This window comes from Vicia villosa, unplaced genomic scaffold (genome assembly GCF_029867415.1).
Source record: "Vicia villosa cultivar HV-30 ecotype Madison, WI unplaced genomic scaffold, Vvil1.0 ctg.000077F_1_1, whole genome shotgun sequence".
Lineage (NCBI taxonomy): Eukaryota > Viridiplantae > Streptophyta > Magnoliopsida > Fabales > Fabaceae > Vicia > Vicia villosa.
This window is the reverse complement of record NW_026705001.1, coordinates 979,533-998,285: the sequence shown is the minus strand read 5'-3', so window position 1 is coordinate 998,285 and position 18,753 is coordinate 979,533. Positions and strand designations below refer to the sequence as shown.

At 30.0% G+C, this 18,753-nt stretch overlaps 2 protein-coding genes across 2 annotated transcripts; one reads left to right on the top strand and one right to left on the bottom strand.

The window, feature by feature from the left end:
• Window positions 1–274: 274 nt before the first annotated feature.
• On the bottom strand, window positions 275–1,258 carry LOC131623752 (probable LRR receptor-like serine/threonine-protein kinase At5g10290). The gene is made up of 5 exons (XM_058894775.1): window positions 1,244–1,258; window positions 997–1,130; window positions 837–908; window positions 667–741; window positions 275–419 (listed from the first exon to the last, which is right to left on the bottom strand). Exons 1-5 carry the CDS (start codon window positions 1,256–1,258, stop codon window positions 275–277), a joined length of 441 nt encoding a protein of 146 aa, XP_058750758.1.
• Window positions 1,259–13,844: 12,586 nt separating this feature from the next.
• On the top strand, window positions 13,845–17,719 carry LOC131623710 (probable protein S-acyltransferase 4). Its single transcript, XM_058894725.1, has 6 exons — window positions 13,845–14,468; window positions 15,244–15,435; window positions 15,516–15,824; window positions 15,941–16,162; window positions 16,294–16,890; window positions 17,345–17,719. The coding sequence occupies exons 1-5, from the start codon at window positions 14,367–14,369 to the stop codon at window positions 16,852–16,854; spliced, it is 1,386 nt and encodes a 461-aa protein (XP_058750708.1). The 5' UTR covers window positions 13,845–14,366; the 3' UTR covers window positions 16,855–16,890; window positions 17,345–17,719.
• Window positions 17,720–18,753: the final 1,034 nt, after the last annotated feature.

Below are 18,753 nucleotides of genomic sequence, written 5' to 3'. Positions count from 1 at the left end.
CAAATGCTTTCTTCCAGCTCTCTTTTCTGAATGCAAGCTACTATAAATCGCTAATTAAATGTTCATGAAGATGGTCTGAGCTTTCATTAACATGTATCGGTCTGGTTTCTTGATCTGGATTTGCATTTTGCTACATAAATCAAACCTACATTGGTAGTGATATACAATTCCTTTTCTCAAATTGGATGGTACTAAAGTGTACAGAGGTGTGATTAAAACCTATAAATGTTCCAACTATGAGGCCTATTTTTGATTTATGTGAAGAACCTTCCAATTAAAGGAAAATTAGTTTTCTGCCTGTTGCTTGTTGCTTGTGGGAAGGTGGAGGGTTAGGGAAATAAATGTAAGCTTGATTTGCATTATCAGATAAGTAAAGATGCTGATAACCCACGCCACAATTCAACTTATTTCTAGTGAAACTGTGATAAGAAATATAGTGAAACAAATTTGAACTGGGACATATGCAATCTAACTTATGAAAATGAAAAAAACACATGAACCTTCAGTTCTAATGTTATCAATGACCATTAGAATCATACACTACTATTTGATTAGGTTGGTAACCGTAATTTTTGTATATGATTATGAAGTTACGTATATGCGGGTCAGGGATAGAAATTCATTAAGTCGAGCTTTAAATAAATAATCAATATAAAACTAATTTACCATACATACTTGTACTTAGTAACATTGAATAACTGCTCTGGAATCCTTTCTCTAAGATCATTTGAATCTAACAGACTACAAAGGAAACGTATGGACAATCCATCATATGGTAAAATGACAGTGAAATATACTAAGATTGAGCAGATGGCGTCGAAGAGTAGTCCACTTACAGATTGATCAAGTTTGGGACACTGCTAAGTGATTCTGGAATAGTCCCTTTGAGAAGGTTCTGACTCAATGTCCTAGTTGCAAAATCAAAATTAGACATTTTTAAACATTTCACAAGGATAGTAAAATGAGCTTGCAAGGACTCATCACGTACTTACATACAGGAATTGAAGCCTTTTAAGATTACCAAAGGAAGATGGTATTCCACCGGTTAACATGTTAGTTTCCAGATCCAATCTCACTAAGCTGGTAAGATTTCCAACTTCTTTTCGTATCTCACCGGTGATGCGATTCCCCTGTAAAGAACTGTGTTACCAATTCATATCATTAAAACAATATAATCCAATGCACCAAGAATGATGATACTAAGAACTATAATGATGCGGGCGGATACTTCATATATACGTACAGAGTTGTAAGACATTTTAGAGCTCCTATTCTTAGGGTCAAGGTTCCAGTCAATCCCATAAAAGATAGTGAATGATAAGTGATAGATTGTAGTTATTTATGTATATAGTTTTACGACACTTATCGTCTCTTTTCCTCAACTTGTGTGTGAATTCACATGTTTTAGTTAGATTTATACATATTGTGTATAATTTGTGTTTTTGATTCATTTATGTATCGTTTGATAGTTTTTATGTCTTTTTGTAGGTATTCATGCATGGTTGGAGCATTGAGTAATAAAGGCCAAAGGTTAAGCTTCAAGAATGCAAATTTTACCAATTTATCATAGAATAAGGCTCAAAATAAGGATGATAAAAATCATCAATTTGGTTGTCATTTTGTCATTGTTAGATAGATCATTGAATAAGCTTTCCAACGCTTCGAACCAGACTAAAATCGGAGTTACGGTTCTCAAGTTATGGCCGAAACAGTGCCGAATTTTCTGCTGTTTCTGGTGTAATTCGCCGGGCGAAATTTGGGCTCGTCGGGCGAGCCATTTAGTCGCCCGGAGAAATTGGCCTGGACAGTAACACGTTTTAAGGGCCAAAAATACATAATCTTTTAGGCTATGTTTTGAGTAATATTGGTCCCAATTCATCAAACCTTTATTTTTTTTAGGTATATTAGCTTAGAAAACAACTTTGGAGCTTGCACACGGATGATCCGGGGTGGATTGATCATCAATCGAAGCTTACAAACTGTGAGATGTTTGGTTCATTTCTCTTCCTCTTTGTGTATTTTCTCTTTGGTTGGATTTTATATATGATTTTACTTTGAACTCATGTATATTTGTTGATCATGGTGTTGTATAAAGCTTTATGTTTGGATTTGGGTTGTTATAGACATATACCTCACAAATTTTGATTAGAGATGGATATCTATTAGTTCTAGACTCTAGAGATAGTTTTTGGAGCTAATATATGTCGTGGGTATCGAAGCTTAATGCCTCTGTGTTTGTGTTGGTTGAGAGATCATCGACGCGAGCAATACGGTTGTCTTCTGTGTAGTTTTGGTTGGCTGAGAGATCGTCGCCGAGATGATATAGTAGTTCTCTTTACTTTGGGTTAGAAATGACTTAGGGTGTGAGTGATGCTTGATGATATTGATGAGTATTGTAGGTTGAGTATAACTGGTCGATAAGTTTAAGTTTGTGATAAGTAAATTATATGCAATGTTTGATAAGTCTCTTCTCTCTAAAATAATGAATTCTTTTTGTGTTGATATATACTTTTCTGTTTTTATGCTTTAAACAATTCAATCCAAACTCATAACTTTGGAAACCGTTGAACGGCAGTTCAATGCGCTAATCCCTGTGGAGACGATAAATTTCCCGAATAAATACTTCCAAAACTTTTGTTGCTTGGCGCTTTACTGCTTCAACCGTGAACTGCAATGAATTGAATAAAATCATTGACCATCAATAAGATAAACATGTTCTCCGGATCAAGAAAAACCCTTACACTTCAACAACATTGGTATTCTGGTCGCAGTAAACATTAGACCAAGTACAAGGGTTTACTTGATTTTTGTTCCAATTTGTAAGCTGGCTAGGTGAAGCATTCAGAGATAGGGTACAACATATGAAACCATATAGGTTAGTAGTAACGGCAAAATAGAGAAGAGATACAAAGGCACCAACAGGAATTTCATTCCTAAATTAAACTATTTCCTATTGACAAAGCATAAACTATAAACAAATATTCCTTACCTCCAGGTCATCATAGTTCTTACGGTGAGATGGAACGTTATTCTATGAATGAAAAAAAGAGAAAGTTGAAACATGACAAGAATAAAAGAGAAAGATTCAATTGAGAAATAATGACTAAATAACTAATGATAAATACGGCTCATGCAATCTGATAAATTGTATTAAAGTGAAGTCACTGTGATCTATTCAACATGTTTGAATAGGAATCAAAATGAGTTATCTTCATCCATTCTTAATAAAAATGGAAGAAAAAAAACGAAAAAAATAATGATACAGCAGGATACATGATAACTAACCGACTCGAGGATGACTCATAATATTATCACTGAATTTAAAATACATAACATTATAAAATCACACTCTGAATTCAACATTTGCAGCAAGGATATGAAGGTTTATGAATTCCATACCTTGAGTTAGATTCATTCATGTTGAAGTAAAAGCCCTGAAATAGGAAGAGGAAAAGGAAGATGAAGAGGAAGCATATAAATAGATAGAGAGAGAAACATAATGGGCAAGTGAGAGAGAGACACAGTTAATGAGTCAAGAATGTGAATTGAAGAACCGTTTTCGAAATAGGAAGACAAACTGTTTATGTAACCGTGTGTTGAAGGATTTGTAGAAATCAAATTGAATGGAGGAGATAAAGGCCGATGTGGAATGATAGAATAGAAAAATCACAATATTTACTCTCTTCTCAAGCTTCCACATGGCGGAACCAGAACAAAAGTTGAGAAAATATATATATATTTTTCTTATATTATAGATAGATGTAACATGTCAAAAAACTTGTTAGATATAATATTTCTTGTTTAAGTAAAAAAATTGTCATGTTTTAAGTTTAAATTCAAAATATAATTACCGATTCAATAATATAAGCATTTGTAAGTTGAATTAGACTACGCAAATATATAAGTATATGAATTTGGATTCTCGGCAGCTAGAACTTATGCAGCGACATAATAACCATCGGATTGGTTGAAATTATTGAATTTGAAATCCGATCATTATATTTTAAAGTTGATTCTTTTTAGAATAACCACTATTTTCAAAAAAATTACGTAAATAACAAATATTTCAAAAAAATTACAGAAATGACCATTATTTCACTCATTTTACACATTGTCGCAATCCTAGGTGGCGAATACACCTAAAAAAGAGACCAAGTCGCCACCCCATGTGACGACAACACTTAAATTTAAATGTTTTGTAAATTGTGGCGGTTCAAAACCGCCGCAAATTTAATTTTTTAAAATAAATAAATTTGCGACGGTTTTGAACCGCCACAATTTATAAAAAATAAAAAATAAGTTTGCGGCGGTTTTGAACCCCAACAATTCACAAAAAAATTTAAATTTAAATGTTGTCGCCACATGGGGTGGCGACTTGGTCTCTTTTTTAGGTGTAGTCGCCAACTTAGGATGGCGACAATGTGTAAAATGAGTGAAAAAAAATGATATTTTTGTAATTAATTTGAAACATTGATTATTTACGTAATTTTTTGAAAAATTTAGTTATTTTAAAAAAAATCTCTAAAATTATCTTTTATATCTTTAATTATTATTACCTATTATGAATCAATTAAATATTAATGATTCAAAATGAAATTTTTTATTTTTCAAATTTATCCATAACTAATTTTATTGTTCAATTTTAAAATGTAATGCAATTATTTTAGCGGGAGTTATTTTTGGGAGTCCAAAACTCCCACTTTTTCAATGTTTTTTTATATCTACTATTCATTATTGTTCATCATGTTTTGAAGTTATTTAGCGGAGATTTTATTTATTGAGGATTACTAACCGCCATTAAATTGTTAAAAATGCAAAAAAAAAAAAAAAAAAAAATTTGTTCACGTTAGAAGGTCTTTCACCGTGCCTGAGTCACCATCGAGTCTGAAGAAACTTGAATGAAGTTACTAAAAGATGGTACTCCCTCCGTTTTTTAGTATAAGTCGTTTTGGAAAAAAATTTGTATTTAAATATAAGTCGCTTTACAATTCCAATGAAAAATTAATGTCATTTTTCTTATTATATCTTTAAATATTTATTATTCTCTCCTTTTAATTATATAAATTTATCTTCCACATGTCATTAATGAAGGATAATTATGTAAAAACCTTCATAATTTCTCATTTTCATACAATAATTAATATTTTTCTTAATATGTATGAAAAGTCTAAAACGACTTATAATAAAAAACGGAGGGAATAGTAAACATACAAATCCAGACGTGAATCCTTATGATTTTGTTTCAAGCTGTCTTGAATAGAATTTACAAATGAAGAAGGCTTCCAATTGTCTTATATCCAATGCCATTTAAATTATTGGTTGTCTTTTTTGTTTATTTATCATAAATAATATATCTGTCTAACATGTATGCACCCTAATGGGACATCACTCTAATCATATATTAATTAAGTTTGTTAGTTTGTTTATGGAGTAGTATCTTTCCTGAATCAAACCAACTACCTTAAACTGGCCTATGATTAATGGATAACAACACAACAGAAAAATACAAACCATAAAGTAGTTAATATATGAAACTTATGAGTTGGATAATTGAAGGTTAAAACAGAAGGAGAAAGTAACAAGTGTGTTTTTGTATGTTGAGCCAAATGCCAGCTTTGAAAGCAGCATATATAATATCTGGTTCCAGCATTTTTGTCAACTAAGTAATGATTTATTGTTTATTTTATTTTAATAGAGAATATTGTAGACATGATCTAAGATAAAACTCAAGCACATTCATGCGCACCCACCCACCCACTATATATGCGCGTGTCTTATCTGTCTCTATAGTGCGCACCACAATCACAAAACTATTATTCACAATCATTATATCAAACTTTAAAATCTCAACATTTTTAAATATTATTTAAACTAATTTAAATTGTTAAATAGATTCTAGATTTCTTTTTCAAAATTTCTAAAGAGCCATCAATATGATAAAAACAACAACATATTATGCTAATAAATATACAATATGATAATTTATTTAACATAAATATTGTGGCTTAGTTGGAGCCTTGGAGGGCTATTTATCATATTTTTCTAACAAGAATGCTAAGTTTACACCTATTTATGACACTACACCGTATTTCATACGGGTTTTTAATTTTTTATAGTATTTTATTTCAACCTAGAAATATGTGCCTATATTTAATTGTATCTTACTCTCACATAGTATCATACGGTGTAGGTTTTAGGTGTAAATTTTAGTGTAAGTATAGCATGCCTCTTTTTCTAATGTTCATGGTTTGAATCCGCAAAGTCTATTTCTTTTTTGTTACATGAGAATTTTTCTCATTGGTCATATGATGCTTAACCTATTAATAAGTTACACATTTGTTACATTAACTTAACTCATTTGATAACCATATATGAATATTTAATTGCATAAATGTGAGTTTGAATCTACAACATTTTATTTATTTATTTTTAAAAGGTAAAATTTTGGCCCTTAGACTATTAAAGTAAAAAAAAACTAAGAACTTTTATTCTGTGTTCAAATTTGTTTTGGACGGGTCAAAATAGACCAACATTGATTGGGAATCGAAATTAGTGGTAGTTTATATACAACACTCATATAACTTAACTTAACAATACATTTTTTTGAAGGACAAGTCTTTGAGAGTTTTCACACCCAAAATAGACAATACCTCACACCCGCATTGACGCAAACTTGAAGTCGATCGAAACATTGGTGTCAAATGTGGGAACTTGAAGTTTGCATTGTGCTCCTTAGCCTCAATGGATGGGGAGCAATTGTTACGAATTGGTCAAAATAGTCACACATTGTTTAGAAATTGAAGCTAAATATAATTTATATATACAACAATCATATAATACACTCAACGAGGTGTCTTTTCTAAAATATAAAGTCACGATTATTCTCACATCCAAAACTAACAATCTCATATATATATATATATATATATATATATATATATATATATATATATATATATATATATATATATATATATATATATAAGATAGTTAAATGCCTTTCATGTAGAAAGGATGCACCAAGGTAGACATAAAAGTTCCGAATCAAGGACAAAAAACAAAGGGCTTAACACACACACACACATCAATCGGGGCCCAAACACCTAAACACAAAGACAACTGATATAATTCAAGAAAATCCGAGGCAAAATCATCTCCCAAATAAAGGTAAGGTTAGATATCATCCTAAAGGAACCCCTGTCATCATAAAAGATTCTTTTTGACGAGCACTCAAGAACACTACACTACAAGGTCAAAGACACTCAATCACTTGTTGGCTCAGACACAGAACTGGGTTCTCAAGCCAGATTGAAAAATCAAATAAGATTCATGCAAACCTACCAAGATACCATTTCAAAGCTAGGAAAATGCTCTTATCTTTCTCATCATTCAAGCTAGTAGAGGAACATAAAAAAATATAATTATGGAATTTCGATATTGATCCTATTGTTGAATGCCAAATCATAGAGAAATTATCCCTAATACTAGACCTACCACTAAATGATATACACATATGAAAAATAGTCGAAAGATCCATATAAAAGACGAAGCACCACCTAAAAATTGTACACCAAACAAATGCTCCAAGTCGGAGGTCACAAATAAAATGTAACCAACTCAATATACAATGGACAAGAAACCCATTATAGATCCACTAACATATTAAGCTAATTAACACTCTTTCTATTAGAGATCTTATCTTGGAGAAATTTATAGTATAAAATAACTACAAAACTACATTACCATCAACACGAACCCTAGCCTGAGTAACAGACAAATCCTACTGATCAGATATACTAAAGAGTCTAGGAAACATGACAGAAAAGTGAATGTACTATACCCAAGAATTCTTCTATAAGAAGGTAAGGCGACTATATTCCACTTTCTTACTAAGGTTGTCTACAAATTATATTAGAAGAATCACTAGCTTTAGAACCTAAGATGGACACATATTCCCACCAGGTAAACACATGACGAAAGCAGGCCTACCTACCCTCTAATGATGAAAAAGTAACACATACACCATACATGGAGACTAAACATCATATTAGAGACAATTTGCTCCTTAAATAAATTTCCACCTCCACTTAGCCAAAAGGAGCAAGTTGACCAAATAGAGATCTCTGACTTCTAAACCACCGTGATACTTTGGCTTACAAACATTAAACTGCTTCACCCAAGAGATCTTAGAATCACCTTTAACCCGAGGAACCTCCTTTTGGACCCTAATAACCTTATTCAAAACCTTAATGGGTACTTTTAGGAAAGTTAAGAAGAAAATAATGAAACATCCCAAACAAAGTTAAGTAAGATCACCGACCCCAGTGTTAACATACCGATGTCTCCATGAGTTGAACTGTCTAGAAAGCAGACTAACTAGAGGTTCTAACATAAAATAAAGGCAAGGGCTAGCCCCATAGAAAGCCTTAAATACTTGAAAGAAAGGATTTCTTGCTTACAATTGAGAAATTCACCAGCTAAGTCCAAAAAAGTATACCACATTAATCCCTATAAGACCAATTTTTTGCAAAATTAACCTAAAGACTCGAAGTCAGCTCAAAGCCTCGAAGAATGGCCTTAATCGACCTTAGGTTATATACATAAGCATCTACCAAGATGATTATTTCATTTGCATTCTGGAGATGGGAGACATTAACATTTGAGAAGTCGACTCGGAAACCAAAGAAAAGTTCTAGGTCAACCTATTTGGTAAATAACCCATTAAGACCTTTAGGCACAATTATGAAAAGGAACAAAGCTAGGGTTCACCTTGTTTCAACCCCCTTTGGGTGCTAATTTCTTAGGTTGGACAACCATTGACCAAAACCGTAAGATTTCCAAAAAAACACAAGCACGAGTCCAAGATCTCTACATAGCATTAAAACCGAACATGATAAGCATATAATCTATTAAACATGAACTGACTGAATACTATATCTTTTCAAAATCCACCTAAAAATTATACAATTTTTTTAAAATTTCTTTACCAGATCCACCGGGTTATTCACACACACCACCTCATCTACTAACAATCCACCTTTATGAAAACTTGATTGATTCGGGGAATATAGGTAACCCATTACCTCATAGAGTTTAAATACCAACACTGTGACAATAATTTTATAGAGAGATCCCATCAAAGAAATGAGCCTAAAATATGCCAAATAGAATAGACTCGACTTTATGGATCAAGGTGACAAATATAATATGCAAAAAAATTGATCGAACATAACTCCCATATCCTCCCTAAGAAAAAGTCAACCGTCTCAAAAGATAGAAGTTAAACCCATTAGCACCATGACTTTTATTACCATTACAATGGCTAACCACTCAATCTAACTCCAAGAGAAAAAATGAGCAGTAAAAATATAGCATTGCCTTCCTCAAAATAGTCCAGTCTAACTGACGCTTATCAACCAAAAGTTATCTAAAATGATTAGAGAAGAACTTGACTACCTCGTGACAGATCTCAAAAGCTCTTTCTACCAAATCATCACTCGCTTTAAAAAGTAAAATTGCATTGTATTAAATGTCTATCTTTTAAGAAAATAGTTGAATAAGTTATTTTTACGGTACAATAAATGAGATATTAAGTCTGTGTTTGATAATTGAGTGACTCAACGCAATTGTACACCTAATATCGTTTTATAGTGATTTTGAAAAACTGATAAATATTTATCTTCAGGCTCAACATGAATTTTTATCATAATTTCTTTGATCAACCAACAAACCCTAAATAAAAAATAAGCAAAAAAAATTATATTAAAAATAAATTTATGAATAAGTAAAATTAATACTTTATTAATTATATATATAAAATAAAAACAATACGACTAAAACAAATATGTTAACATTTGAAAAGATAATTTCTCAAATACTATTTCTATAGTGACATTATACATACATACCATTGTTGATATTTGCAAGTCAAATTTTTAAGTCAAATTTTATACATACCATTTGAAAATTCATTTTTATGTTACCTAAGACATGTTTGTCTATATTTTATCATAAATGAAAAAGGGAAACAATCCCATATATTCAATCCGAAAAATATCTTATTATTTTTTTCAATTTAATGATTTTGATTGAATAATGTATAAAAAGGGAACTTTAATATATGGGATTGTTTCCCTTTTTCATTTATGATAAAACTAGATGTATGGCCCGTGCGTTGCACGGGATTTATTTATCTTTACCTCAAATATTATTTTAAATAATATATATTTTAGTAAATTTAATTACATATAATTTATACTCATAATAATAATAATTAATATTATGAATTTATATTTTGGTGTTTTCCGTGGAATTTTATAAATCAAAGACAGCATGAAAACTATTATGAATTTATTAAAATCTTACTAAATAAGTATAACATGTTTTCAAATTGTTACCTCCAATTTAAAAATACACTTATTTCCTCAACTCACAGCTTTTTTATTTTTATTTTATACAATATATTTTTATCTCACATATTTCATATTTTGTGGTCTACCATTCTCTTTACATTATATTTAAAATTGAATAATTAATAAAAAAAATACAATCTACAAAATATTTATTACAAAATATAATACAATTGAGATTCTGAAAAAGATTGAAAAAAATTCTATTATTCTTGTAATACAGTGTTACAATATATATATATATATATATATATATATATATATATATATATATATATTTATATATATATATAAATAATTTTTCTCATTCTATATAATAAAATATTTTATAGTAAAAGGTTTTTAATCCAAGTTCCTAACAAAGCAAACATAAAATGTAATTAAGTTAAAAATATAATCATATTCAATACAATCAACTTAAAAAAAATATAAATTTTTTAAATATAACATAATATAAATACGTTTAATGCCAAAATTTTATTATAGTAATACTGAATATTATAAAAAAATATATATCTTTCTTCTTTTATTTTGGTAAGGTAGAGGGTCAAGACCCAAAATATAAAAATAAAAAAACTACAAAACAACAACTGGCATACATCTAAATCTCTCAAACTATATAATTGGTAGCATGTTACATCCGATAAAACTTTGTAGGATATGTAATTGGTTTGCCAGTTTGTCAATGTATCTATTCCATTCACTTTATGCATGTGAATAATAAAAGCATATGGAGACTTTTATTATGCGTTGTATTTGTGCAATGAGGTAGAATAGTACTCTAACCTTCAAGTTAATTTCAATCTTGCCACCCAAAATTTCATACTGGAGTTATCATGGAAGGATACCTACAAACAACAATAAAACAAAAAATTTATCATGTAAAATAAAAATACAAAATACGGTATGTTAATGATATGTTTTCAATATTAAACATTGTTAGTCATTTTGACTAATCTACTTAAAAAATTATCTATGTGATGAGATGACTAAATGTAGATATGTGTATGATGAGATGGCCAAATAGAAATAATGAAGGAGGTATTTATAAAGAATAACAAAAATATTAATATAAATATGATTTAATATATATTTGGGAGTTACAAAAATATTAATTAATATAAATGTAAATTATATTATATTAATGTGATTAATGATGGTTAATCATACTCCACCGTTTTTTTGTTGAGATAATACGTACTCTACTGTTTTAACAAAATATATTTAGTAATAATAAAAATTAATTTGGAGTTAATGTGGAGAATTTGTAAAAAGAGTAACTATAAAAACTGAGGATACCTAGATTTTTAATATGAGGTGAATTCATTAATGATGATTAAATTCCGTTTTACTAAATTCATAATTGTAATATTTATTATAATCCACCGTTTTATTTTTTTTGTGAGATTTTATTCCACCGTTTTTGCAAAATATATTAAGCAATAAAAAAATTGACTAACGTGTGTGGAGAATTTAAAAAAAAAAAAAGGGGTAACACAAAAATTAATGTTTAATATTCATAATTTTTTATTTCAATTGTTTACCAATTATTAACTACATTACTTTCAATTATATTATTTTTTTTAATTTAAATAAAATAATGTTAATCATTTATAACAATTATTTTTTTAGAAAAATAATTAATTAATAACTGAAAAAATGAATGAAATAAGTAAAAAATTTAGTTTTTTTATTATAATTTTAAAAATGTAATGATATTAGAAATTATATGTTTAATTTTTAGATTTGTAACTGAAAAAATTACAGTTGAGTGATTTATAAAAAAAATAAAAAAATAATCCATTAATTATTTAATGGTACATTAATTGAAGAGGTGAGTGATTAAAAATGATTTATTATTTTTTATTTCTTTTCTATTATAAATTATTTATATAAAAAATTTCATATTATGTGATCGACATAATATTTATGTTGTAAATAAGAAAAATAATATTGTATAGAAGAAAGATATGTTTAACTTATATTTTAAAAATGACAAATCTATATTAAAACTTTATATATATAATAAAAAATAATTAATTATTTGAATAAATTTTTTCATTAATATTTTACTTTTAATTATATTATTTATAATATTATTATTTTGTTTATTATTATTGTTATATATAATACTTAATTATTTTAATTTTTTTATTATTAATATTATACTTTAAATATATTATTAATATTATTATTATTTTGTTTATTATTATTTTTATTATTATTTTAAGTATAATTATAATTATAACTATTATGTTTATTATTATTATTATTTTGTTTACTATTATTGTTATTATTATTATTATTATTATTATTATTATTATTATTAATTTTTAATATAGGGATAAATTAGTAAAAACATAATTAGAGTTGGATACATTAGTAAAAACACAATTAGGGTTTATGTTTAGAGTTGCTACCAAGGTGACATGTGGCTAGGGTTGCCATCATGACAACCTTGGATTTATATTAAGTAGATTAACTACATTACTTTCAATTATATTATTTTTTTTAATTTAAATAAAATAATGTTAATCATTTATAACAATTATTTTTTTAGAAAAATAATTAATTAATAACTGAAAAAATGAATGAAATAAGTAAAAAATTTAGTTTTTTTATTATAATTTTAAAAATGTAATGATATTAGAAATTATATGTTTAATTTTTAGATTTGTAACTGAAAAAATTACAGTTGAGTGATTTATAAAAAAAATAAAAAAATAATCCATTAATTATTTAATGGTACATTAATTGAAGAGGTGAGTGATTAAAAATGATTTATTATTTTTTATTTCTTTTCTATTATAAATTATTTATATAAAAAATTTCATATTATGTGATCGACATAATATTTATGTTGTAAATAAGAAAAATAATATTGTATAGAAGAAAGATATGTTTAACTTATATTTTAAAAATGACAAATCTATATTAAAACTTTATATATATAATAAAAAATAATTAATTATTTGAATAAATTTTTTCATTAATATTTTACTTTTAATTATATTATTTATAATATTATTATTTTGTTTATTATTATTGTTATATATAATACTTAATTATTTTAATTTTTTTATTATTAATATTATACTTTAAATATATTATTAATATTATTATTATTTTGTTTATTATTATTTTTATTATTATTTTAAGTATAATTATAATTATAACTATTATGTTTATTATTATTATTATTTTGTTTACTATTATTGTTATTATTATTATTATTATTATTATTATTATTATTAATTTTTAATATAGGGATAAATTAGTAAAAACATAATTAGAGTTGGATACATTAGTAAAAACACAATTAGGGTTTATGTTTAGAGTTGCTACCAAGGTGACATGTGGCTAGGGTTGCCATCATGACAACCTTGGATTTATATTAAGTAGATATAGACAAACATGTCTTAGGTAACATAAAAATGAATATTGTTGCGACAGAAAAGAAAAACATAACGCGCGTAAAAGCCGCAAACAATTGGAACATCCGCCCAAGAACACCTTAAGCTGCCAGCACTTTGGTTTTCAATCCCAGAGGAGAGAGAAAAACACTTTTTAGAGAGAGAAAGAAAGAAAATTTTCGGAAACTTTCAGGAAATTTTTCTATTAGAAAAAAAAGGGTCATGGAGATTCTCTTCCTCCTCTGATCCCTTCGTTCAATCAAATTTTTCCTGTTTGTAATTTGGTGTCACAGCTTTGTTCTGTGATTCCAAACAACAAACAACAAACATCTTTTTCTCTTTCTCTCTCTCTCTCTCTTGAATCTTCATTCTCCATTCTCAGTGCAGAGATAGGATAATTGTAGGAACCCCTGATCGAAATTTTGGATTTTTAACAAGATTCTGAATCTGGGTTGATGCTTGCTTGATTTGGGTTTTTATGGGTTTTGTCAAGGTTGGAGATATATTTCTGTGACACAGTCACACGTGTGCTGCTGCTGCTGCAATGATTAGGAGTAGAAATCAGCAATTTGGGTCTCCTCCTTCGGGTGTTGGGGCCCATGATATGAAACCGAGGAGGCTCTATCAAGTTTGGAGAGGAGGCAATGTCAGTTCTTATTTCTTTTGTTTTCTTTTGGTTATTGCTAGTTCCTGATTATGACATCAAAATTTGATTTTGTATATGCTGTTGATTGATTGCTTGTGTTCAGTTTTTGTTACATTTTTACTTTTCTATCAATGTTTTTTTTTTCTCTTGCTGTGTGGGTAAGGGTTTTTCAGCATGATTGTTATTGCTTTATTTGCATAATTGATGTGTATTGAATGCTTAATTGCTTGCAATGCTATGAATATGTTTGGTTCTGCGGTGTTGCCACGAGAGGCACGTTGATGTGGAAGCTTAGTTTTGGAGCTTTGATGAATCATAGTGGAAACAGTCTATGGTGCAAGATTAAGATCTCTGACGCGAAGCTAAACATATGCTAAATTTGGTTTTGTAGTAAATTACGAACGTTGACTGATGCATGCGATTACAAATATTTGGTAGTTAAACTTGTTTGGTTGTTGTTTATTTTCCCTTATGTCCGTTATCGTACGGATTTGAATGCAAAATCCATGATGTTTTGATATCGTGAAGCTGTTGAGGTACCTGTGCTATTTCAATTGAACACTTTTCTCGTCGGCAATTTTTTATTTCAATAAATGCATTTTTTGTCATGGATGTGGACTTTTAAGCTTTATATGTCTAACTTTGGAAGCTTTTACGCTGTTGTATTGGATTGAAAATAAGTGAATTTCTTTTTTTACGTGTGAATTAATGACGCATTACGCATATGTTATTCTTTACTAATTCTGCTTTGTTTTTTTCGCTTCTTTTTATTCAGAAGTTTCTCTGTGGTGGGAGACTGGTTTTCGGTCCTGATGTAGCTTCCTTGTTCCTTACATCATTCCTAATTGCTGCACCTGCAATTACATTTTGTGTCAAGATGTATCTTAAAGCCAAGAATGAGAATGCCAGTAGTGGTCGTGTTTTTTGGTGTCCCGTAGTGATTGTCGGTCTAACTCTCACTATTCTGGTAGATTCCTCGATTCAAACGCCTTTCTCTTTCGAAAGTTAAAATTTAAAACTGATATGTAAGTCAACTCTCATGTGCAGGATTTCCTATTCCTTCTCTTGACTTCCGGGAGAGATCCTGGAATTATCCCTAGAAATTCAACACCTCCTGAATGCGACGAAACATTTAATATACCTACTCCTTCCATGGAGTGGATTAATGGTTCGACCCCTCATCTGAAACTACCTCGAACTAAAGATGTAATGATTAATGGTCACACGGTGAAAGTGAAGTTCTGTGATACATGCTTGCTTTATCGTCCCCCTCGTACTTCTCATTGTTCTATATGCAACAACTGTGTCCAGAAATTTGATCATCACTGTCCCTGGGTTGGCCAGTGCATCGGAAGAGTAAGTCCGCGTTACTGCAAAATGTCTTCTTAGATTTTTGTTTGGATTGATTTTATTGTCTTATGCATTTCATTTGTCACAAGAAGTAATCGTTGTACATGGTGTCATAATTGCAGCGAAACTATCGGTACTTCTTCATGTTTATTACAACATCAACCTTTTTGTGCCTATATGTCTTTGTGTTCTCTTGGGTCAATCTTTCCAAGACCAAGGACGATGTTTGGGACGCAATCTCACATGATTATGTATCGGATTTTCTCATTATATATTGCTTCATTGCTGTCTGGTTTGTCGGGGGCCTCACAGCTTTCCATTTCTATCTTATTTGTACAAACCAGGTGACTATTTTATCCCTCAAAATGCGCAAAATTTCGTAATCATTTCTGATTTTTGATTCATCTCCATCGCATGTTTGTGGGTTTATTGTCCAAACTTACGGTGTTTACATTTCTTTTCTTTGATTGTGCAGACAACTTACGAAAACTTCCGGTACCAATATGATAAAAAGGGGAATCCATACAATAAGGGACCACTGGCAAATATTGGAGAAACACTCTGTTCCAGTATTCCCGCTTCAAAGAATAATTTCCGATCATTTGTACAGCAAGATGAACATACGGTGGCTGGGTCATTGACTCCGAATAATGCGGACGGACTTTTGACACCAAAGGAGAAAATTGATGTTGAAATGGGATCAAGGCGTGCTGATGACGGTGGTTTTCCGATTCCTGAACTTCTGCGGAATTTTGATTTTGATAATTTCGAGGATGACATGAAGTTTGGAGATGATGAGGAGGGACGAGGCTCATTTGATCCATTCTACAGTGTCGATGAAAATGTTAAGGACTCGGCCCGTACATCTGTCGCCACAGTTTTAAATTTCCACAGCATCACAGTTGAAGATGCAACGGAAGAGTCTGTTCATAGCTGCCGTGCTGATTTCGAAGTCAAAGAATCTGCTAAAAGGCCTGTCGCTATTGATGAAATAAATGCAGTTAAAGAAACTGATGACAGAAATGACTCATATTAAGCCATAATGCCGGCTTTTGCTCTTTAATGCACAGAGGTTTTCTTCTTAAACTTCATACTTTTTTTAGTTGATTTTTGTTTGGAATTTTTGAACCAATAAAACCATAGGCTTATGTGAACCACGTCCACTACACGGATGCCAGAAACAACACAGACACATAGACACTAGACATGACATGGACGCTAGACACTACACAGACATGTAGACGTCATAGATGACATGGACGCCAGACACAACACATACATGTAGACGCCAGACATGACATGGACGGCAGCCACAACATAGACACGCAGACGCCAGACATGACACGGATGCCAGACACATAGATGCCAGACATGAGACAAACACCAGACACGTATACGCCAGACATGACATGAACACCAGACACAACACACACAAACGGACACTAGACACAACACACACATATGGTTTACCATAAATATGAATAAAACCATAGTTATATTCATTCATAATCTGCTCATTATTTCAGGTCCTCTCTTTTGATTTCTTGTTTACCTTGAGGATTGAAGTGAATTGGAGAATAGGTCCCTTCCATACTGGTTTGCAGCGATGATTGATGCTGGAAATGAGGAACTGACTTTGCTCTTCCTTTCTCATTTTGGTATAAATATTTGGCAAGTGTGTTTGTTGTAAGATGTGTAAACTCCACTTGCATTCAAAATAATGCAGAAAGATTTTTCTGGCTAAGTTTTATGATAGGTACTGTTGTAGGTGTGTCTGTCTCTTTCACTCAGAGTCTTGTTAAATTCTAGATTGATTGATTTTTTATTTATGAGTAGATATTTAGAATTTCTGTAACTAGTACTACATTGATACTTATTTATCTTTTCTGTGATTCAGTTTATCTGTCCCTCTCAATAGGTCCTTGCTAGAGAACCATGCAATATCTTAGTGTCACCTTAAAGTTTTTGATGTGTGGGAAAGTGCCATTCAACTTTTATCAAAATTAAAAAGAGAACAATAAAACTCTCTGTCCAGAGTTTATTGTATTTTCATGGTTGAATTTGAACTTGAAACCACATGATTAAGTCAGAAGATATCTAAAAGTTGTGAAACCTGTGAGTCTAGTAGAGTTTATGAAAAATAAAAAATAACCTTTTTAGAGACATGTAAATGACAGAGACACATAATATAATACAATTAATACTTTTAATTTTAAATTCCATAATAAACAGACAAAATAGCAAAAAATAGAGCACATAAAATTAGCAACAACATAAAAACAAAAAAGAGCACACAATGAAGATTTAATTTCGTGAATAATATAAGTAAACAGGGGATAAAATTACAATTTTACTTTTTCATATAATGAATCCTTATTATGGATGATCATGAGTCAAAGATTGATTGATTTCTTTTTGTGAAATAGAATTTTTGATCGTCGAAATAGATTGATCACGAACATAGTATGAACAACGAGACCTCTGCTAACCTTACACAAAAAAATCTATAAGAGAGCTAACCTTACACAAAAAAATCTATAAGAGAGTCACCCGCCTATAGTTATGACACTACGAAAATAGTTTATGACACTTACATAACACACCATCTAGTATCCTCATGGTGAACCAATCCATTATAAATATTACTCATAATATTTATGCATAAGTGAAGACTCAATATTTCATATCCATGCCTCATGAGATATGATCATCAATCTACTCACATAATAGTCTATACACATTACTCCCTGATGTGAGAGACAAGTGGATATTTTTTTAGCCTTGCCTCATTTTCTTCCGCATTGAACTTTGAGCGCCGCCAAATGGACATTTTGATTTCATTAGGCAACATGGTGTCTGCTCCGTATACCATTGTGAATGAAGTATCTTTCATGGTTGAATAAGGAGTGGTATGATATGACCACAACACTTCATG